The sequence below is a fragment of the Crocodylus siamensis genome, chromosome 2 (genome assembly GCF_052110815.1).
Source record: "Crocodylus siamensis isolate JL-2025a chromosome 2, ASM5211081v1, whole genome shotgun sequence".
In the NCBI taxonomy this organism is placed as follows: domain Eukaryota; kingdom Metazoa; phylum Chordata; order Crocodylia; family Crocodylidae; genus Crocodylus; species Crocodylus siamensis.
The window spans coordinates 234,388,859-234,405,498 of record NC_143396.1 but is presented as its reverse complement, the minus strand read 5'-3'; the positions used below and the strand labels follow the sequence as shown (position 1 = coordinate 234,405,498).

At 41.3% G+C, this 16,640-nt stretch overlaps 1 protein-coding gene across 2 annotated transcripts in view; it reads left to right on the top strand.

Annotated features, from left to right (window-relative positions):
* The window catches only part of EIF2AK4 (eukaryotic translation initiation factor 2 alpha kinase 4), a 72,142-nt gene that overhangs the window by 42,291 nt on the left and 13,211 nt on the right, over positions 1 to 16,640 (top strand). For both annotated transcript variants that reach the window (XM_090033467.1, XM_090033468.1), the window contains exons 21-31: positions 502 to 738; positions 4,563 to 4,638; positions 5,452 to 5,573; positions 8,154 to 8,203; positions 8,335 to 8,503; positions 9,000 to 9,116; positions 11,984 to 12,049; positions 12,602 to 12,772; positions 15,233 to 15,367; positions 15,448 to 15,555; positions 16,214 to 16,342. In XM_090033467.1, the coding sequence (XP_089889593.1) occupies positions 502 to 738; positions 4,563 to 4,638; positions 5,452 to 5,573; positions 8,154 to 8,203; positions 8,335 to 8,503; positions 9,000 to 9,116; positions 11,984 to 12,049; positions 12,602 to 12,772; positions 15,233 to 15,367; positions 15,448 to 15,555; positions 16,214 to 16,342 (1,380 nt within the window). The remainder of the gene's footprint in view (positions 1 to 501; positions 739 to 4,562; positions 4,639 to 5,451; positions 5,574 to 8,153; positions 8,204 to 8,334; positions 8,504 to 8,999; positions 9,117 to 11,983; positions 12,050 to 12,601; positions 12,773 to 15,232; positions 15,368 to 15,447; positions 15,556 to 16,213; positions 16,343 to 16,640) is intronic.

Here is a 16,640-nt window from a genome sequence, read left to right as displayed (position 1 = left end):
ACAAGCAGCTCCTGTTTGCCCCTGGCAGGAAAGAGTTTGCTTTTGAGGTGACTTGGTAGCCCTTTAGCCAGGAAGCTGGTATGCTTGTATGCCCCCATCTTGCTACATGTTTCTAAAGCTGCAGATTTCCTGGACTTTTGCAGTGCTGCCATTAAATGCCTGTGCGTAGCCTAAGATTCTTGTTTTCATTGTATCTATAGTTTAAGACTTATTGCATTTTTTACTAGACAGCCTGTGGTCTCTTAATTGGTATAATAATCATCATTTGTTGAAGTTTTTCCATATTTTCTTCAGTTATGGTATCATTACCCAGCACCCTAAGAATTATGACTGAAGTAATGAATTTTTAGTGGTATTTATATACTCTGCCACTGTATCAGTAAAATTAGGAGCCCCTAATTTTACTAACCTGTAACTGGTAATGCTGTCTTAACCATTCCAGCCATGCCACTTTTGATAAAAGTTAACTTGATGGTATTTTTTTTTTTGTTTAATTTGCAGAGATTGGTTATTAGTTGGCTTTTGAATCATGATCCTGCAGCACGGCCAACTGCCATGGAGCTACTAAAGAGCGAACACCTCCCAACTCCCCAGATGGAGGAGTCTGAATTGCATGAAGTACTTCACCATACCTTAGCCAATGTTGATGGGAAAGCTTACAGGACTATGATGAGTCAGATATTTTCACAACGCATCTCCCCAGCAATAGACTATACCTATGATAGTGATATGCTAAAGGTTAGTTTCAAATTGATTTTTTTAATTGCTCCAGCTAAAAAAATATAGATATGATAAGGCTGAAATCCTGCCTTTCTTGGTCATTTCTAACAATGAATAATATTTCCACTTGGGTCCCTTAATAAACTGTTAGATCAGGCTCACTGTTCTGATGTGTTCATCTAATTCATAACTTCTCTATTTGACAATCATATATTTGAATGAAAACTTAAACTTTGTCTGATTATGGGAACGTTTGCTTCCTATTCTTAATTTTTATTATATTAATGGGACTTGTATCTGAGTACCAATAGAATATACAGGCATACCTCGGAGATATTGCGGGTTTGGTTCCAGACCACCGCAATAAAGCGAATATCGCAATAAAGTGAGTCACATGATTTTTTTGGTTTCCCAGTGCATATAAAAATTATGTTTACACTATACTGTAGTCTATTAAGTGTGCAATAGCATTATGTCTAAAAAAACAATGTACATACCTTAATTAAAAAATACTTTATTGCTAAAAAATGCGAAGTGAGCAAATGCTGTTGGAAAAATGGCGCCGATAGACTTGCTTGAGGCAGGGTTGCCACAAACCTTCAATTTATAAAAAACCGCAATATCTGCGAAGCGCAATAAAGCGAAGCGCAATAAAATGAGGTATGCCTGTATTTGTTTTGGGACATCACCGTGTTGTACCCCTTCAAATCAGCCCTTTTTAATGATAAGAATTAAAAATTGTTTTTTTAAACACTTTAGAAATATTTTACAAACTTCTTTCATGGCTTTTTTTGGTGTGTGTTTTTAATTACTTATGAACATATAAAAATAGTGACTGTATTTGGAGAGAATGACAGAATATATATCATTGGATACAGTAACCACTGTGGCTTGCTCTGGTCGTTTACCTTATTTACTCGAATTATTATAAGGCCACCCCCCCAACAATTACATTCTGCATATGGAAAATATATACATTTGCATAATTTTCATATGTACAATCATATGTATTGGAGGTTTGCTTTGAATTTGTTCCCCTCCTACTGCTACAGCAGGCAAAATAAATTTGGGGGGGGGAGGGTCTCTGCCCCGTGCATACTATTTCAAGCCATGGTGACCCCGTAACTCAGCACTGCCCAGCATGTGTGGACTCCAGATACCCACCACAAAGGCTAATTAGCCCATGTTTATGACTGGAATTGGGTGTTCTTGTCACAAATCCTGGGATCCTCTAAAAATGTATATGCAGATGAGATGCAGAATAACTCGGGGGTGGGGTTTCATTGATCATCAGGGATCCTGGTTTTCTCTGATAAAAAATTGCAAATTCTCTAATAAACCCCACCAAATCTGCAATTAAAATTAAATGCCACTAATATATATGTGTGTGTGTGTGTGTGTGTATGTAGGTATCAATTAAACATAACGTTTTATTGATATATTTACAATTTTAAAGCAATATGGAAGCCAACCAGTGCCTCAGTCACTATAATAAAATTAATTGATTTTTGGGGATTTTATTATCATAACAAATCAAAGTTCCCCTGCCCCCTTAGCTCACAGAACACAGGTCTAGGCCCCTCACTCTCAAGCCACAGCCCTGCTGGTGCCCCTCACTTCCCCCCCGTCTTCATCCCCCACTCCGCTCTGCCGGAGGGGGCCCCCAGCTGCCAGGGTTATGGGGCCAGGGACCCAGGTCCAAGGCCCAGCTATTGGCTGTGGGAGGCAGCAGCTACTGCAATGGAGCACAGAACCTTGCCCCCTCTCCCCCATAGGTGGCATGGGTGCAGCCAGAGCCCATGGGTGCAGAGGTGCAGGCTGCCTGCTATGGGCTTGGGGGCGGGGGCTGGCTCTCCACCACTGTGTACACTCCTGTTGGAGGGCTAGAGGGGACCCGTGCCCCCCAGACCTATGCTCCCCAGATGGGGGTGGGCTGCCCACTGCAGCCTCGGGCTCCCTGGCCTGCTTCCCTTCCTCACAGCATCCACAGCCCAGCAGGTGGGACCCCGCGCAGCAGGGCAGAGTAGGATAGCCATCATGGAGGACATTCCGATTTTCTGCTACTCTGTCCTCTATTGATACAAAACCCAACACCTTTATTTCCTCTGTTTTTGTCTTCAAAAATGGAGGAGTCTGGTTTCATATCGATAGAGGACAACCAGACTGTCCTCTATGATGGCCACCCTAGGGCAGAGCAGGGCTGGGCAGGGAAGCTCCTGGCCTCTGTGAGCTCTGTGCTGCCCTGGTGACATGTCCCCTGCCTGCCTCAGCAGCAGCAAGAGGCGGTACTCTGCCCTTGCTGCTGCGAGGCAGGCATGGGGTGCTTCACCAGGGTGATGTGGGGCTTGCAGCGGCAAGCAGCTTCCCCACCCAGCCCTGCTGTGCCCTGCCGTGCCGAGTCCTGCTTGCTCGGCTGTGGAGGCTGCGGGGAAGGGCAGTAGGGTGAGGAGTCTGAGGCTGCAGTGGGTAGCCCACCCCATGCATAAATCTGGGACACAGGAGCAGGGAGCTGGCCCCACCACCTCCACCCCCCAGACGAGCCACTCATGGCCCCATCCTAGTCTCTGCCGGGGCCCTGGGCTCCAAGCCCCATGCACTGTTCAGCTGGGCAGCAGTCCCAGCCCTTCTCAACTCCCTTCCTCCTTCCCTATGGGGGCCTCAATCCCCCTTCTTCCTCCCCTGCCAGACTTACCTGCGGAAGCTGCTCTCCAGACTGTCTGGTGGCCATGTGCATATATATGCATATGGTGCTCCCTGCTTCCTCCTGCTCTCCCCAGCCCCTTAGAGGCTGGGACTCTGCCAGCCTGCAGAGAGCTCTTTGCAAAAATGCGAAATCCATGTGTTTCTCCATTGAAATGAAAAATCTGCATTTTTCTTGTGTAAAAGGGGAAATCCACATTTTTCTCAGTTTTTCTGTGGGAAACGGGAAACCTGGATCCCTGTTAATCATATGCTACAAGCTGAGAGAGGGGGCAGTGGAGGGATTCTGGGTGAACTGTTTGGTACCCTGTTTAGTGATGTTTGCCATACATTTAAGGCTGTGAAGAAACAGGAATTATTGAAAGGCACAGCTCGGCTGTGGGAGTGAAGAGGAAATCTAAATATACGCAGTGTAGTGGTTCACCATGACTTGAAAAAGAGCATTGATAAGGACTACACGCAATGGGCATTAGTCTTATTCAGATGGACTGCATTAACCTATCCTTTGCTTGCCTAATATTGTTAGGGACCTACTGAAATCATGGTGGAAGTGGGCTGTGAGGCAGCTCTTTTAATTTTCCAGATTCTCCCATGCCCCCTCCTTGCCCTCCCATTGCTGATTGCCTGAGGGGCCCCAGTGGCCCTGCTGCTTGTTGCTGACTGGCTAGGAGGGAAAAACCATATTTAAAACCACAGTTTTCGCCTCACTGCTGATCATAAGTGAGTGGCAGGGCTCCTCCGCCAGTTGTTGGGGGAGAAGGGAACATACAGGGGATCCTGCAAAATGAAAGGAACTGCTGCTCAGCCCACATCCACCATGAATTTGGTAGGTCCATACTAACATGGGCCGAGTATTTTAAAGTCTTGTTCAGTGTTGGCTTTATTTTAGTCAGCTTCATAGTTGATTTGCATTACTGAGCACATGCTGCTTTAGGCAGCAGTTTAAGGGATAGACAGTGTATTTAATGAGGTTTCATTGTATGCAATTATAAGATGAGGAGCTTTTTTCACCCATGCTGATTGAGGGTGGTGGGGGGAGAGACCTCATCTTATATTTGAGTAAATACAGAAGTCCATATGGTGATTTCTGCATCTAAGTCTGTGTATAAGTGCTACTTCTTTAAAGGGATTTTTGCTTGCAGGGTAGTTTTTCGATTCGGGCAACTAAGATACAGCAGCACGTGTGTGAGACTGTCAGCCGGATCTTTAAAAGACACGGTGAGTTTATGTACAGGTCTTCCTTATTTTTTCCCTAAGGCATAACTTTGTATATAAGAGATTTAGAGAAGTCCCTTATATAGAGACTTTTGTTAGTACAGTGATTTCAGTACTAGCAAATTAGACGCAAGGTTGTATTGGCCAATAGATGCATATTGTTGAGGTTTTAAAACTTTTTATTTTTACATATGAGAAACTAGCTTTAAATTTCAGCTCTTATGTGGGCTATGCTGAGGTTTTCAGATCTTAGTCCAGTTAAGTCCCGTGTCTTTCAATGTATACTGAATTGTCTTGTTCTGATGACCAACACTGCAAAGCTATTTAAAGGAGGAGTTTTTTTATAAGTATTATTTAGGTGACTGTGTATAACACTAGTGTCCAACCTTCCAGCCTTCTGGGCCACATGAGTGGCATAGGATTGGGCTACATGCTGGATCCTATACAGGGTCAGCACTTGGGGTCAGTTCGCAGCTGTGATTTAATGTGCCCCAATCTGGCCACAGAGTAACCCCTTGCACCTGCCCAACTTCAGGCTGTTATGATCTAGTGTGCAGGCTGACAATATCCAGTTTTCAGAGCTCCCCACAGGTTTGGAAATTAGGCAGCAGGTTAGTGGCAGTTAGCGCTGCCACTGCTCCCCTGTTGCCCAATTTCCAGAGCTGTGAGGAGCCTTGTGGGCCAGAGGTTGAGCCCTGCTGATGTAGATTAAAGCCAGGTAGTAATAGTTAGTATTTCCTTAATAGTAATTTAAGCAAAGAAACAAAGTCTGGGATCTTTTACAAGTGCTAATACTGTTTTATCAATGCTGTGCAGGAGCTATCAAGTTACCCACCCCACTGCTAATGCCTAGAAATAGGAAACTGTATGAACATAATGAAGCTTCATATTTCATGGATCACAGTGGGATGCTGGTGATGCTGCCTTATGATCTCAGGGCAAGTTGTATACTCTTTATATTTTAAGCTGGGTTTGGGAAATTGTTTCTGTTGTTTTATTTGATTTGTGCATCAAGATTTTGGAACAGGATTCCCCTTTTATCTCCCCGTTACCAGAGATTTTGTGATGCAGGTCTCTTCCTATCTTCCCTTGGATGCAGTTTGCCTTCTTTGATGACTATCTGATCAAGTAGGGAAGAAGGACAGGAAAAGGGCCACTTGAGAAAAGTAGCCCGTACAAGCTCTACTTTTTTCATCATGATCAAACTATAGTCATAACGCCAAGGAAGCATGTCCAGTCAGATCTGTGCCTGCATTTGTCTTTAGTAGTAAACATCCCAAAGAACCTCCAAGTAGAAGAAAAACAAATTACTGAAAAGTGCTTCTGCTTTTTCCATTCTAAAAAACTATATTTAAGAAAAACACCTAATTAATAGATGTGGTGTGTGACAGTGTTAAGGTTTCGTTTTGTTTTCCCTTCACATGCACCTATATGAGGAAAAAGATTTCATTCACTCCTTTATGGTCCATTCCTTCACACATATAACTCGCGATAATAATGTCCTCTAGTCTTTTGTTTACCATATATATGTACTGTACCATATGTATATATGCATTGTTGTTCTTGCAGCCGCACTCACAACTGCTCTCAACAGATCCTTAGTGATGCTGTTTCAGAGGAAGACTGCAGGCTGGTCTACAGTATGCCAGTAGAATTGCTGTCACCATCCCCTCCTTCCAGTCGGATCATAGATTTTCTCCAATGCCGCTAGGCAGTAACTGCTCTAGATGTCAGATAAATAACTCAGTTTACCCTTTTGTGGTTTAGCTGATCATTTTACAAAAATCAAGTATAAAATGACACTTTGCTAAACTGGCTATGAAACTACAGTGACAAGATATTTCCAGATGACCTTGACTTTTTATAGTGAAAGTTAGTAGGGACATTTTTTTTTCCCTGCCTGTGAAAGCTACAGCAGAAAAGAGGCTTCTCTGATGAAGGTCCAAGGTAGAGGGGTTGTGTGCAGGTTCCACCTGCCCATTACAGTCCCTTTTTCTCTCCTCTGACAAGGTCTGCCCTTTAAACAAGATGGTTCTTTCTTTGCTGAGACTGAACGGTTTGTCATCTTGAAATGTTCGCTTTTGTGTGTCATGTGTACATAGCAGCTCCAGGAACCACATTATTATTATTATTATTATTATTAATGATGATGATCATAATTTGCTACTGCAGAACATCACAGCTGCTTGTCATTCTAGATCAGTACAGTGTATAGTATCAGATTGCATTTTTTAACTGTGTCCTTGTCAGTTTTCTTTCTTCCTCTGTAATTGTTATCCAAATAGTTCTTCACAAACTTCTTTTTTTAGCTTCTACTTGATTGCCAGCTTACACTTCTATAAGTAGAAGTGCAGGCTAGAAGCCTTTAAAGCAGGGATGGGGAACCCCCAGGCCACTGGCTGGATGTGGTTGGCCAGGGACTTCATTTCCCAGCCACCCCTGCCGGCACAGCTTGTGCTGGGCACCATGGAGACCCCAGCCTCAGCCACGCCAGCAGTGTGTGCAGCAGATCAGCGCCGGAAGCTGCTCCAGAGCTGTGGGGATCTTGCAGCGGGACAGCTTGCTCCAGAGCCAGGGCAGAGCCACAATCTGTAGCTTGCATGCTCTGGGCAGGGGCATGCATGCAGGGAATTGTGGCTCTGCCCCAGCTTCTTGCAGCAGTGACAACCTGTCTGGATCCAGGGCAGAGCCATGATTCCCTGCATGCATACCCCTGCCCGGAGCGTGCAGGCTACAGATCGCGGCTCTGCCCTGGCTCCGAAGCAAGCTGCCCCTGCCGCAAGATCCTAGCAGTGCTGGAGTAGCCCCGTGCTACTCTGCCATGCCTGCTGATGGCATGGCTGAGACTGGGGTCTCCATGGAGACTGGCACAAGCCGTGCAGGCAGGGGCAGCTTGGAAATGGAGTCCTTGGCCACCTTTATCCAGCCTGTGGGCCAGATGTTCCCCATCCTGCTTTAAAATGTCTTTCTTCATAAATGGTAGGTAAAAAGTCTTATTTTCCCCACTGCCACGCTAGTTTTAAGCCAATGTGATACCACTGGAATAAAAGGAAAATCTAAGTATCTGATAGGCAGGGCCCTCATGGTCTTGGTCTTCTTGCTGGAAGTAGTGATTCCTGAGGATATTGTGGACCCAGCAGCACTGGCTTGGTACTGCAGTTTATAACTTCCTAATACATCACTGGGAACTGAGCATGGCTACTTCTTTTGGATAGTGCCCTGCATTTGCTTTTTGGGTGCAAATCTTGTGCTTCTTTCCCCATGTCTGTGTAAAGGATGAAATAGCATTTTCCTAGAAAATACATCTAAGATACTTACAGCTACTTAAATACTTTTAGAGACTATTACAGATGAGAGGATAAAGGGGTAACTGTATAGTGTATAATTCCATGTTATTCTAAGAGCACAAGTCGGAATGAAGTTGTATGTGTAAGTGCGTGCGCGCGCGTGTGTGTGTACACACACACACATATGTGTATGTATAATGTAATATCTCAACCGTCTTTTTGTGTTTACAGATTCCTTTTGCAAGATTTGTAGCTAGAAATAGTATATCAAACTTGAAAAGGTAAGGGAAATGGCTGAGAGGGATAATACCTATTCATCCAAAAAAGGTTTAACATTTGTCCATTGCTCACATAACTGTTCAACGCAATGACTGCTCTATATGTATTTATTTATCCTTTTGTTTTTTGGTAGGTATTGTATAGAACGAGTTTTCAGGCCTCGGAGATTAGATCGTTGTCACCCCAAAGAACTCCTAGAATGTGCATTTGACATTGTCACTTCCACTGGAAATATCTTTTTACCTATTGCAGAAGCAATCTATGCCATTTCGGAAATCATCCATGAATTTCCAGTTCTGCAGGTTGTTCCTCCACTCTGCTCTGCTGACTAGTATATTGTTTTTCTTTCTCTAGCTACTTTTATGATAATGTGTTGTTTTGTTGGAGAGGAGATTATAAATAAGGCAATATGCCAGCAAAGATGACTACTAAGAGAGACAATTTTTATCTGCCAATGAAAACATTTTTGTGTTTTGACTTTTGATAAAAATTGAAAACTGAACCACTGTGACTGAAAAATGTTTTGCAAATTATATTTCCGGTGAACAGTAAGTTGTTTTGCAAAGGATGTCGTAGTAGAACACTTGAAATATAATGGCTCTCTTCCTTCAACGGAATGTTTCTCTCTTGATTCTGATACTGAAGTTGGTGTTAAAAAAGGGCACAAATTTTACCAACTCTGGACTGTACAGAGGGGAAACTAAGATAACAGGGAAGTTCAGAATTAGTCTGGGTAAAAGTGAAAAGATATTTTACATTTTGAAATGCCCATAAAATATTGTATTTTTCCTCTTTTAGGAAAGAAACTACAGCATCTACCTGAACCACACTGCCTTATTGAAAGCTATACTCTTGCACTGTGGAATACCAGAAGATAAACTCAATCAAGTTTACATCATTCTGTATGATGTTGTGGTAAGATTAGTGACAAATGCAAAATTTAGTTTAAAAATTCAAATGTGGAATGCTTAATAAAACATTTCATTCATTTTTCCCATCAGTTCATATTTTTCAGAAATGAAGCTGACTTTCACTGTTCAACTTTCTGACGTCTTGGTGCCCCTCCATTCCCCAGGTTATTAAGTAGCAGTTGGTCCCTCTGTAAAACAAGTGTACATGGTATAGACCTTCAGGGTGGCTCTAGAATAGATGTTGTCCCAGTCACAGCATTGCCTTCCTTGCACAATGAAGACATTGCAGCATGTCCATGGGCTGCACCTGCAAAGGACAGGTTGTCAGGAAGAGGGAAAAAAGGAATAACAGTTTGCACTGTGGTTGCTGACCAGCTGGGGGAGCTCTCACTGGTCAGCAGCACCACTGAAATAAGTAAATGACTCTACTAAGTTCAGTGGCAGGGGTGTCTCTACTCATCTGCTCTGTGTTTGCACGGGGAGTGGGGGCAGTGTTGCCCCAGGATTCCTTTTACCACAGACCCCTAAGGATTGACATGGCCCCTTGTCCAGTTTGGTATCAAGTGAACTTTATTTAGTAACCTCTAGGCTCATTACAAGTATTCTTTCTTGTAACAGGACCTGGCAAGCAGTTCTTTAGACACTAAAACAGCGACCTTCAGTGGTACCAGTCTCAGATCCTCTGCTGGGTGTGTGGGATGTTAGTTTCTGAATTCCTTGTTACTCAAAGCAAGAATTCCAAGTCTGCTCCTGTCTTGCCAGGGTAGCAACATAAACACACACTGTCTCTTTGTTTGTAACTTTCTCATCTCAAACTGTCCAATTCTCAAATGTCTTACCTCATCTTTTTAGATGAGATACTCCAATCCTATTCTATGTTTGGTTTTCTTTCCTTTTAGGGAAACTACTGTACCTGGTTAGCCCACCATACCAATCACAGCACTCATTTCTCCCAGTGCCTTATAAGGCACTTTGTACAATTTAATTGCTTAGATCCGGGAAGGCCTAAAGTTATGCTAAGAGCCTGAGCATAACTCAGTTTGCCCGCTACAGGCAGGGCATGGTATTTCTGTTGGTTGCTGCTGAGTAGGAGGAATGACCCTAGGGCCCAAAGCTATTCTAGAGCAGGGGTTTCCTCCACGTTCTTTTTCAGAGAAGTTTACGCTGGAGAGGGGTAATGTACCCAGGGATGCCGGAGGACTGGCAGATTGCTGTTACACAGTGTATTCCTTGCTACATGTGCAAATGTATAGCTAGCTGGTTGTTATTCACCTTTAAGTTACACAAATTGCCAATTGCTCAAATCATGAGTGAGACTTTATAAAGGCAAGGTGCTGCATTTATTGATGACATGAGTTACATATAGAGGTTCGGGCACACTATTCATACAAACACACACGGATCATCATACACAACATTACACACAGCCATACACATACACAAGACAACTATTTCATTTACACATACACCAGATATAGTTACCAGAAATAGTTGCTCAGTATCAGCCCAGGGTGGCCAACCTAGGCTTATTGAGTAAATGATGATGATTTGAAGATAGCAGATTTAAAGATAACAGCTGGATCGAGGTGAACAGATGCATTTGTGCTCCAATGAAACAGCAGTAGAGAAAGAGACTTGTCCAACTTGGCATTTTCAAAAGTGTTCTCTTATAGGGATTGGCATCCTTTGTTTCAGTGCTTTGGGTTTTTTCTATACCCAGCTTTTGTTTTTGTGGCTGTTCTTTCTTTGTCTTCAGCTTATCTTAGCATTGGAATGTTCTTGTTGCCCATCTTGCAGAATTTTTTCTTCTGTTATTTCCTTTGTGCCCTCAAGGTTCAAAGAGATTCTTCAGCTGTTTGTTAGTTAGTTACTGGCTGGTAACTTACATTTGGCGCCTTGTTGCTTACATACGCAGTTAAATCTTCTTCTCCCATCTCTGACATTCTTTCACCATTCACTCTTTTGCACACACTCATACATAAAGGCTATGCAGAGTTCATTCACTTACATCAAGCAGAAGGATGCAAAATGGAGTTTTCAAGTTGCTTACAGGACAAAACTAGCATGGTTATATTTTACTATTGTTACACTCTGTGTTAACAACATTAGTTCAGTTCATGCTACAAAGTTACTACATATTTTCGAGGTCTAACTGTATAGCTTTGTGGAGCTTTTAATAGTGTGATAGGTGCTTTTCACATGTAGCTGGTCTCAGTTAATTATGCAGTTAACTAGTTAATTGCACAATAACCGTAACATGTAGAGGGGGCCTCACTGTCCAACATAAAGTGCTATACTGTGAATTAGGTGCACTCTGTTCTAGCATACATTAACATAACTGATTTTAATTTAGCTCTGACTCTACAGATGTACTGAGCAGAAAGGAGAGTTGAAGAAAGTGTTCCTGTTATTTAAACAGTTTCATATTTTTCATAGTTTTTGCTATTCACATTGCTCAGTCAGATGAGAGAAAATGGAATGAACTTCATATTAAAAATGCTAGAGGGATGTTTAAATACTTACAAGAGCTTTCCATATTGGCTTTTACAAGCTCATATAAATATTTGTTTAGCATTAATTACTATTAAAACTTTTAGCAAAAGTTGATTTTTTTTTTGTATGAACTTTTTTGTTGTAAAGTGACCAAAGTGAAAGTGGCATTCAGAGACAAATACAGAACTTCAGTTTTGCCATTCTTACAGGGAGGTTTCAGAGGGTTATTGCACTTTTGAAGAAGACATCTTAAAAGGAGGAAAAAAACCCTTAGCAGTTATGTCTTAATCCTTGTCTCCAACAATTTGATGAATACTTTTTTTATCAAAATTGATTTTTTTTAAATCTGCTGATGCATGATGATTTGTTTTGCTTTAGACTGAAAAGCTAACTAAAAGAGAAGTGGAAGCCAAATTTTGCAATCTTTCTTTGTCACCAAATAGTGTAAGTATTTCAATTAAGCTTTATATTTCCTGACAGCTTCCTATAAGTCTGTGGTACCTTAATTTCCATAAAACCTCTACTAAGACCATGCAGTCCCTGAAGAGAAAAATGCCTCTCTCTTTTGCAGCTAGAATTATATTAGTCTCTTTACTGTTTTATCACTGTGGGAAGGGTCCACTATCACCCTGTATCAGCATTCCTGTTTTCCAGGTTTTTCCCATGCTTTGAATATTAGTGTTTCAAATTATGCAAATGTTTGGAATTAAATAAAACATTGTGAATTAAAATCTCCGTAAGAAAAATGGTGTGTGGTGTTCTAAAATCAGATTCTGCAAAATTAGATGCATAGCTCTAAAGCCTGGGTGGAGATAGACCTTCACCTTCCAACTTTCAGACATTCTGTGTGCACTCGAGTTAACTAATAAAGTAGTAGACCTGTGTGCAAAACAAGGAAAAATAATAGATTTCTCTCTGTCCCATCCCAAGTTAGGTGCTGTGGTTGGATTCCTCTTGTTCAAGTATGTGTATAGCATTATCTTTTTCAATTTTCAGCTTTGTCAGCTCTACAGATTCATTGAGCAGAAGGGAGAGTTAAGCAGCATATTCCCAATTCTAAACACAATGATAAAACGAAAAACAGGTGTCACACAGCTGGTGAAGCATGGCATGAAAGACTTAGAGGAAGTCATAAGTCGCTTAAAGCAGTTTGGCATAAAACTTCAGGTTTGTTTATTTTTAAAGAATTCTGGTTAAATTGATTGATTTATAAATTTGGAAACAGAATTGCTCTTCCTAAACGTTTCCCTAGGAACCAAACCGCTCATAACCTTGAGCACAGAGCAGGTACCATCAACTTGTGGGACTGCGTAAGATGACTATTAAAAATGACCCATTTCTAGATCGACAGGGTTCTTAGGGTGAATCTGGTACCTTTTATTAGACCAATTTAAATAGTTGGAAAACAATTTTTAAGCAAGCTTTCGGGTTCAAAAACCCTTTGTCAGGCTGAGGAAGTTTCAGCAGTTGGTGTGAACTCTTCGTGGATGGAATGAAAAGTAAAGAAGCCAGAGGCTGGGCTAGTATGCATACAAGACAGGCAGTCACTGAAAATGTAGACTGAGTTGTCAATCTGGGTGGGGGGGAGAAGGGGGATGAATAGTGGAGAAGTACCTGGGGAGTCAGATGTCAGGCAGGTTATATATGTGTCATAAATCCAGTGTCTATATTTAGTCCATGATTTTTAGTGTCCAGGAGGTTGATGAAGTAGAGTTCATAGGCTCATCGCTGGGAAGTGTTTTGTAAGCTTCCTTTGAGGATCAGGACTGAGAGATTGGAGAGAGAGTGGTTTTCTTGTGAGAAATGTGCCCTCACAGATAATTGAGTATTCCTATCTTTGACAGATTTCCGGTGTGTGTTCATTCTGGTGTGCAGTTGTTGTTTGGTCTCTCCTAGGTATTTTCCATCAGGGCATTTGGTGCATTGGATGAGATATATTACATTTCTGGAGGTGCAGCTGATGGCTTTGCTGTGGGGTGTAGTAATTGAGGGTCTGGTGGAGATGTGTTGGCAGGTTTTCCATGTCTTGTCATGGCATGGTCTGGATCCATTTGGTATGTTCTGGGCCTGAGGAAGTTTGCTTCTGGTGATGAGGTTAGTGAGGTTCAGTGCTTGTTTGAAGGCTAGGATGGGTGGTTCTGAGAAGATCTCTTTAAGAATAGGGTCTCTTTCTAGTATGGGTTGCAGTTTAGAGGATTTTCTGTACTCATTCAAGGGAAGGGTGATATGTCATAACCAGCAGTGTGCGATTTGTGGGGAGTTTTCTTCTGTACTGCACCAGTTCTTCACATGGTATCCGGGTGGCTCTTTCAAATGTGCAATCTATCTCTCTGGAGGAGTGTCCTTGTTGGGTGAAAGCTTTTTTAAGATTGGTGAGGTGGCACTCCCAGGTGTGTTCTTCATTGCAAATTCAGTGGTGTCTGAGGGCTTGGCTGTATATCACAGCTTTTTTGGTGTGTTTAGGGTGATTGCTGGTTTTGTGCAGATATGTATGTTGGTCTGTGGGTTACTTGGTCTGTATTTTGTCTATCTGGATACTGATCATGAAGTCTAAAAAGGAGACATTGGTGCTGAAGTATTCTAGAGAAAGTCGAATGGAAGGATGGTGACTGTTGAATTTCTGATGGAACTCAATCAGAGATTGCAGGTTTTCAGTCTAACCCTTTTCAGTTTTTCATTCTATCAAATCTTTGCTATACTTAAGATATATTGATGACATCTTCATCATTTGGACTGAAAACCTGCAATCTCTGATTGAGTTCCATCAGAAATTCAACAGTCACCATCCCTCCATTCGACTTTCTCTAGAATACTCCAGCACCAATGTCTCCTTTTTAGACACGATGATCTGTATTCAGAATGATAAAATACAGACCACGTTCACTGACTGCCATCTTCACGGACTGCCTGTCTTGTATGCAGCCCAGCCCAGCCTCTGGCTTCTTTACTTTTCATTTCATCCACAAGGAGTGCACACCAACTGCTGAAACTTCCTCAGCCTAACAAAGGGTTTTTGAACCTGAAAGCTTGCTTAAAAATTGTTTTCCAACTATTTAAGTTGGTCTAATAAAAGATATCAGACTCACCCAAAGAACCTTGTCTACCTATGTCCTTAGGCCAACACGGCTACAACCTACACCCCCGTTTTTAGATCTGTACTTTCACTTTTATTATGAATTAGAGGATGCTCTTCTTAAAATTATTTAGATCTAAATAACTGTAATCATTTTTAATAAACTATATTTCAGTTAAATTCTTGACTAAAATCATTTTCTTTGTATATTACTGAAAAGGGGCTGTTATGTTTAAAAATTAAGTGTACAAAACAGAAACAATGGAACTGGCTCTTTATATTGAGAGGTTTTCAATTTGGGGTTTAAATGAGTTGTAATTCAAGTTCCCTGTAATATTTCAGATCCCTCTTTTTTTCTGATTTTTGGATTTCGTCCTGACTCTTCAGGGATCATTATTTTAATCACAGTCCTCTTTTCTGTCTTAATCTTCTCACATTGGCGGTTCTATGTTAAGTTTTGAAAAGTCAGTACAATGCCATTTAAGATACTGAAGTGGATAGACAGAACTGTTGTAGCACTTAGCAAGCTTGGAATGTTTATTTCTATTTTCCAGGTTTGTATAAATTTGGGACTGGTATACAAAGTACAGCAGCACAATGGAGTTATCTTTCAGTTTATAGCATACATCAAACGGAGACAAAGAACGGTTCCTGAAATCCTTGCAGCTGGAGGCAGATATGATCACCTGGTACATACTTAACTTTGTGTTTTTTAAATTATATATATTTTTAGATATCTTTCTAAAAGAACTATTTCTGGTCTGCTCAGATTCCACAGTTTCGAGGGCCACAAACACTAGGACCAGTTCCTTCTGCTGTTGGAGTCAGTATAGCTATCGATAAAATTACCACTGCTGTTTCCAGCATGGAGGACTCTGTAAGTTTCAGCTCCTGCTTTACTTTTTTTATTATTATTCCTGAGATTTCAGTAATTCCATATGAAGCCAAAGACAGACAAGAAATATTGAGAGTCTGATAGGTTCTAAAGTAATTCCATATTAAAATAGTAAACAGAAATCTTTAGGCAGTAGGCTTCCTGTTACTGCCTTTTTATGCAGATATTTTAACATTCCAGTGAAAACTGGAAACATTCATCAGAAAACTGAAATGTAGAAGCTAGTTCTTTAATGGAATGAGACAGGTAATGCTAAAATACCTTTTGATGTCTATTTAATGATTCAGATCTCAAAGAAAGAAATGTTTGCACCCAAAAGATTGCAAAGAATTTTTCTAACTGTTTTAGTTGGTCTAATAAAAGATATCAGATTTACCCAAAAAACCTAGCTAGAACCACCATCCCTTTCTCTCACTCTTGCTTCACACAAGTCCAAAGAATTACAGTCTTCCTTTTAATGAACTTTATTTACTCAAATATAAGATGACCACCTAATTATTAGATTTTATATAAGGAAAACGTATCAATTTGTTATGCAGCAGTGTCAGTCAGCACTGCAGATTGTCCGGGCAGAGGAAGAAGTTTCCATGTGCTCTCCAGCAATAATCTAACAACTTGCTCATGTGTGCCTTATTTTCAGGTTACTGTTAGCTCCTGTGATTTGTTGGTTGTAAGTGTTGGACAGATGTCAATGGGGAGAGCCATTAACATTGTTCAGAAACTCTGGACTGCAGGAATTTCAGCTGAAATCATGTATGACTGGTCCCAGGTAAGGCTTCTGTCTACCTATTGGTTACCTGTATATTATTTTTAATAGGGCTGGTATTATTGAGGTTCCCCATTAGAGGTTGTATAATTATAAAATGTTAATATTGAGCATGTGTAGCTTGCAATTCAAATATCAATGAATGTTTTCATTGCCTTGTAGTACTGAGGGTATGATCCAAAGTCCATTGACATCAATGGAAAGATTCCTGTTGAATTCAGTTCTGGACCATTCTTTGAATTTATGGCCCAGTGGAAGGAAAACCTAGGTCTCTTTGGGCACCTATACATGAGTGCCAAGG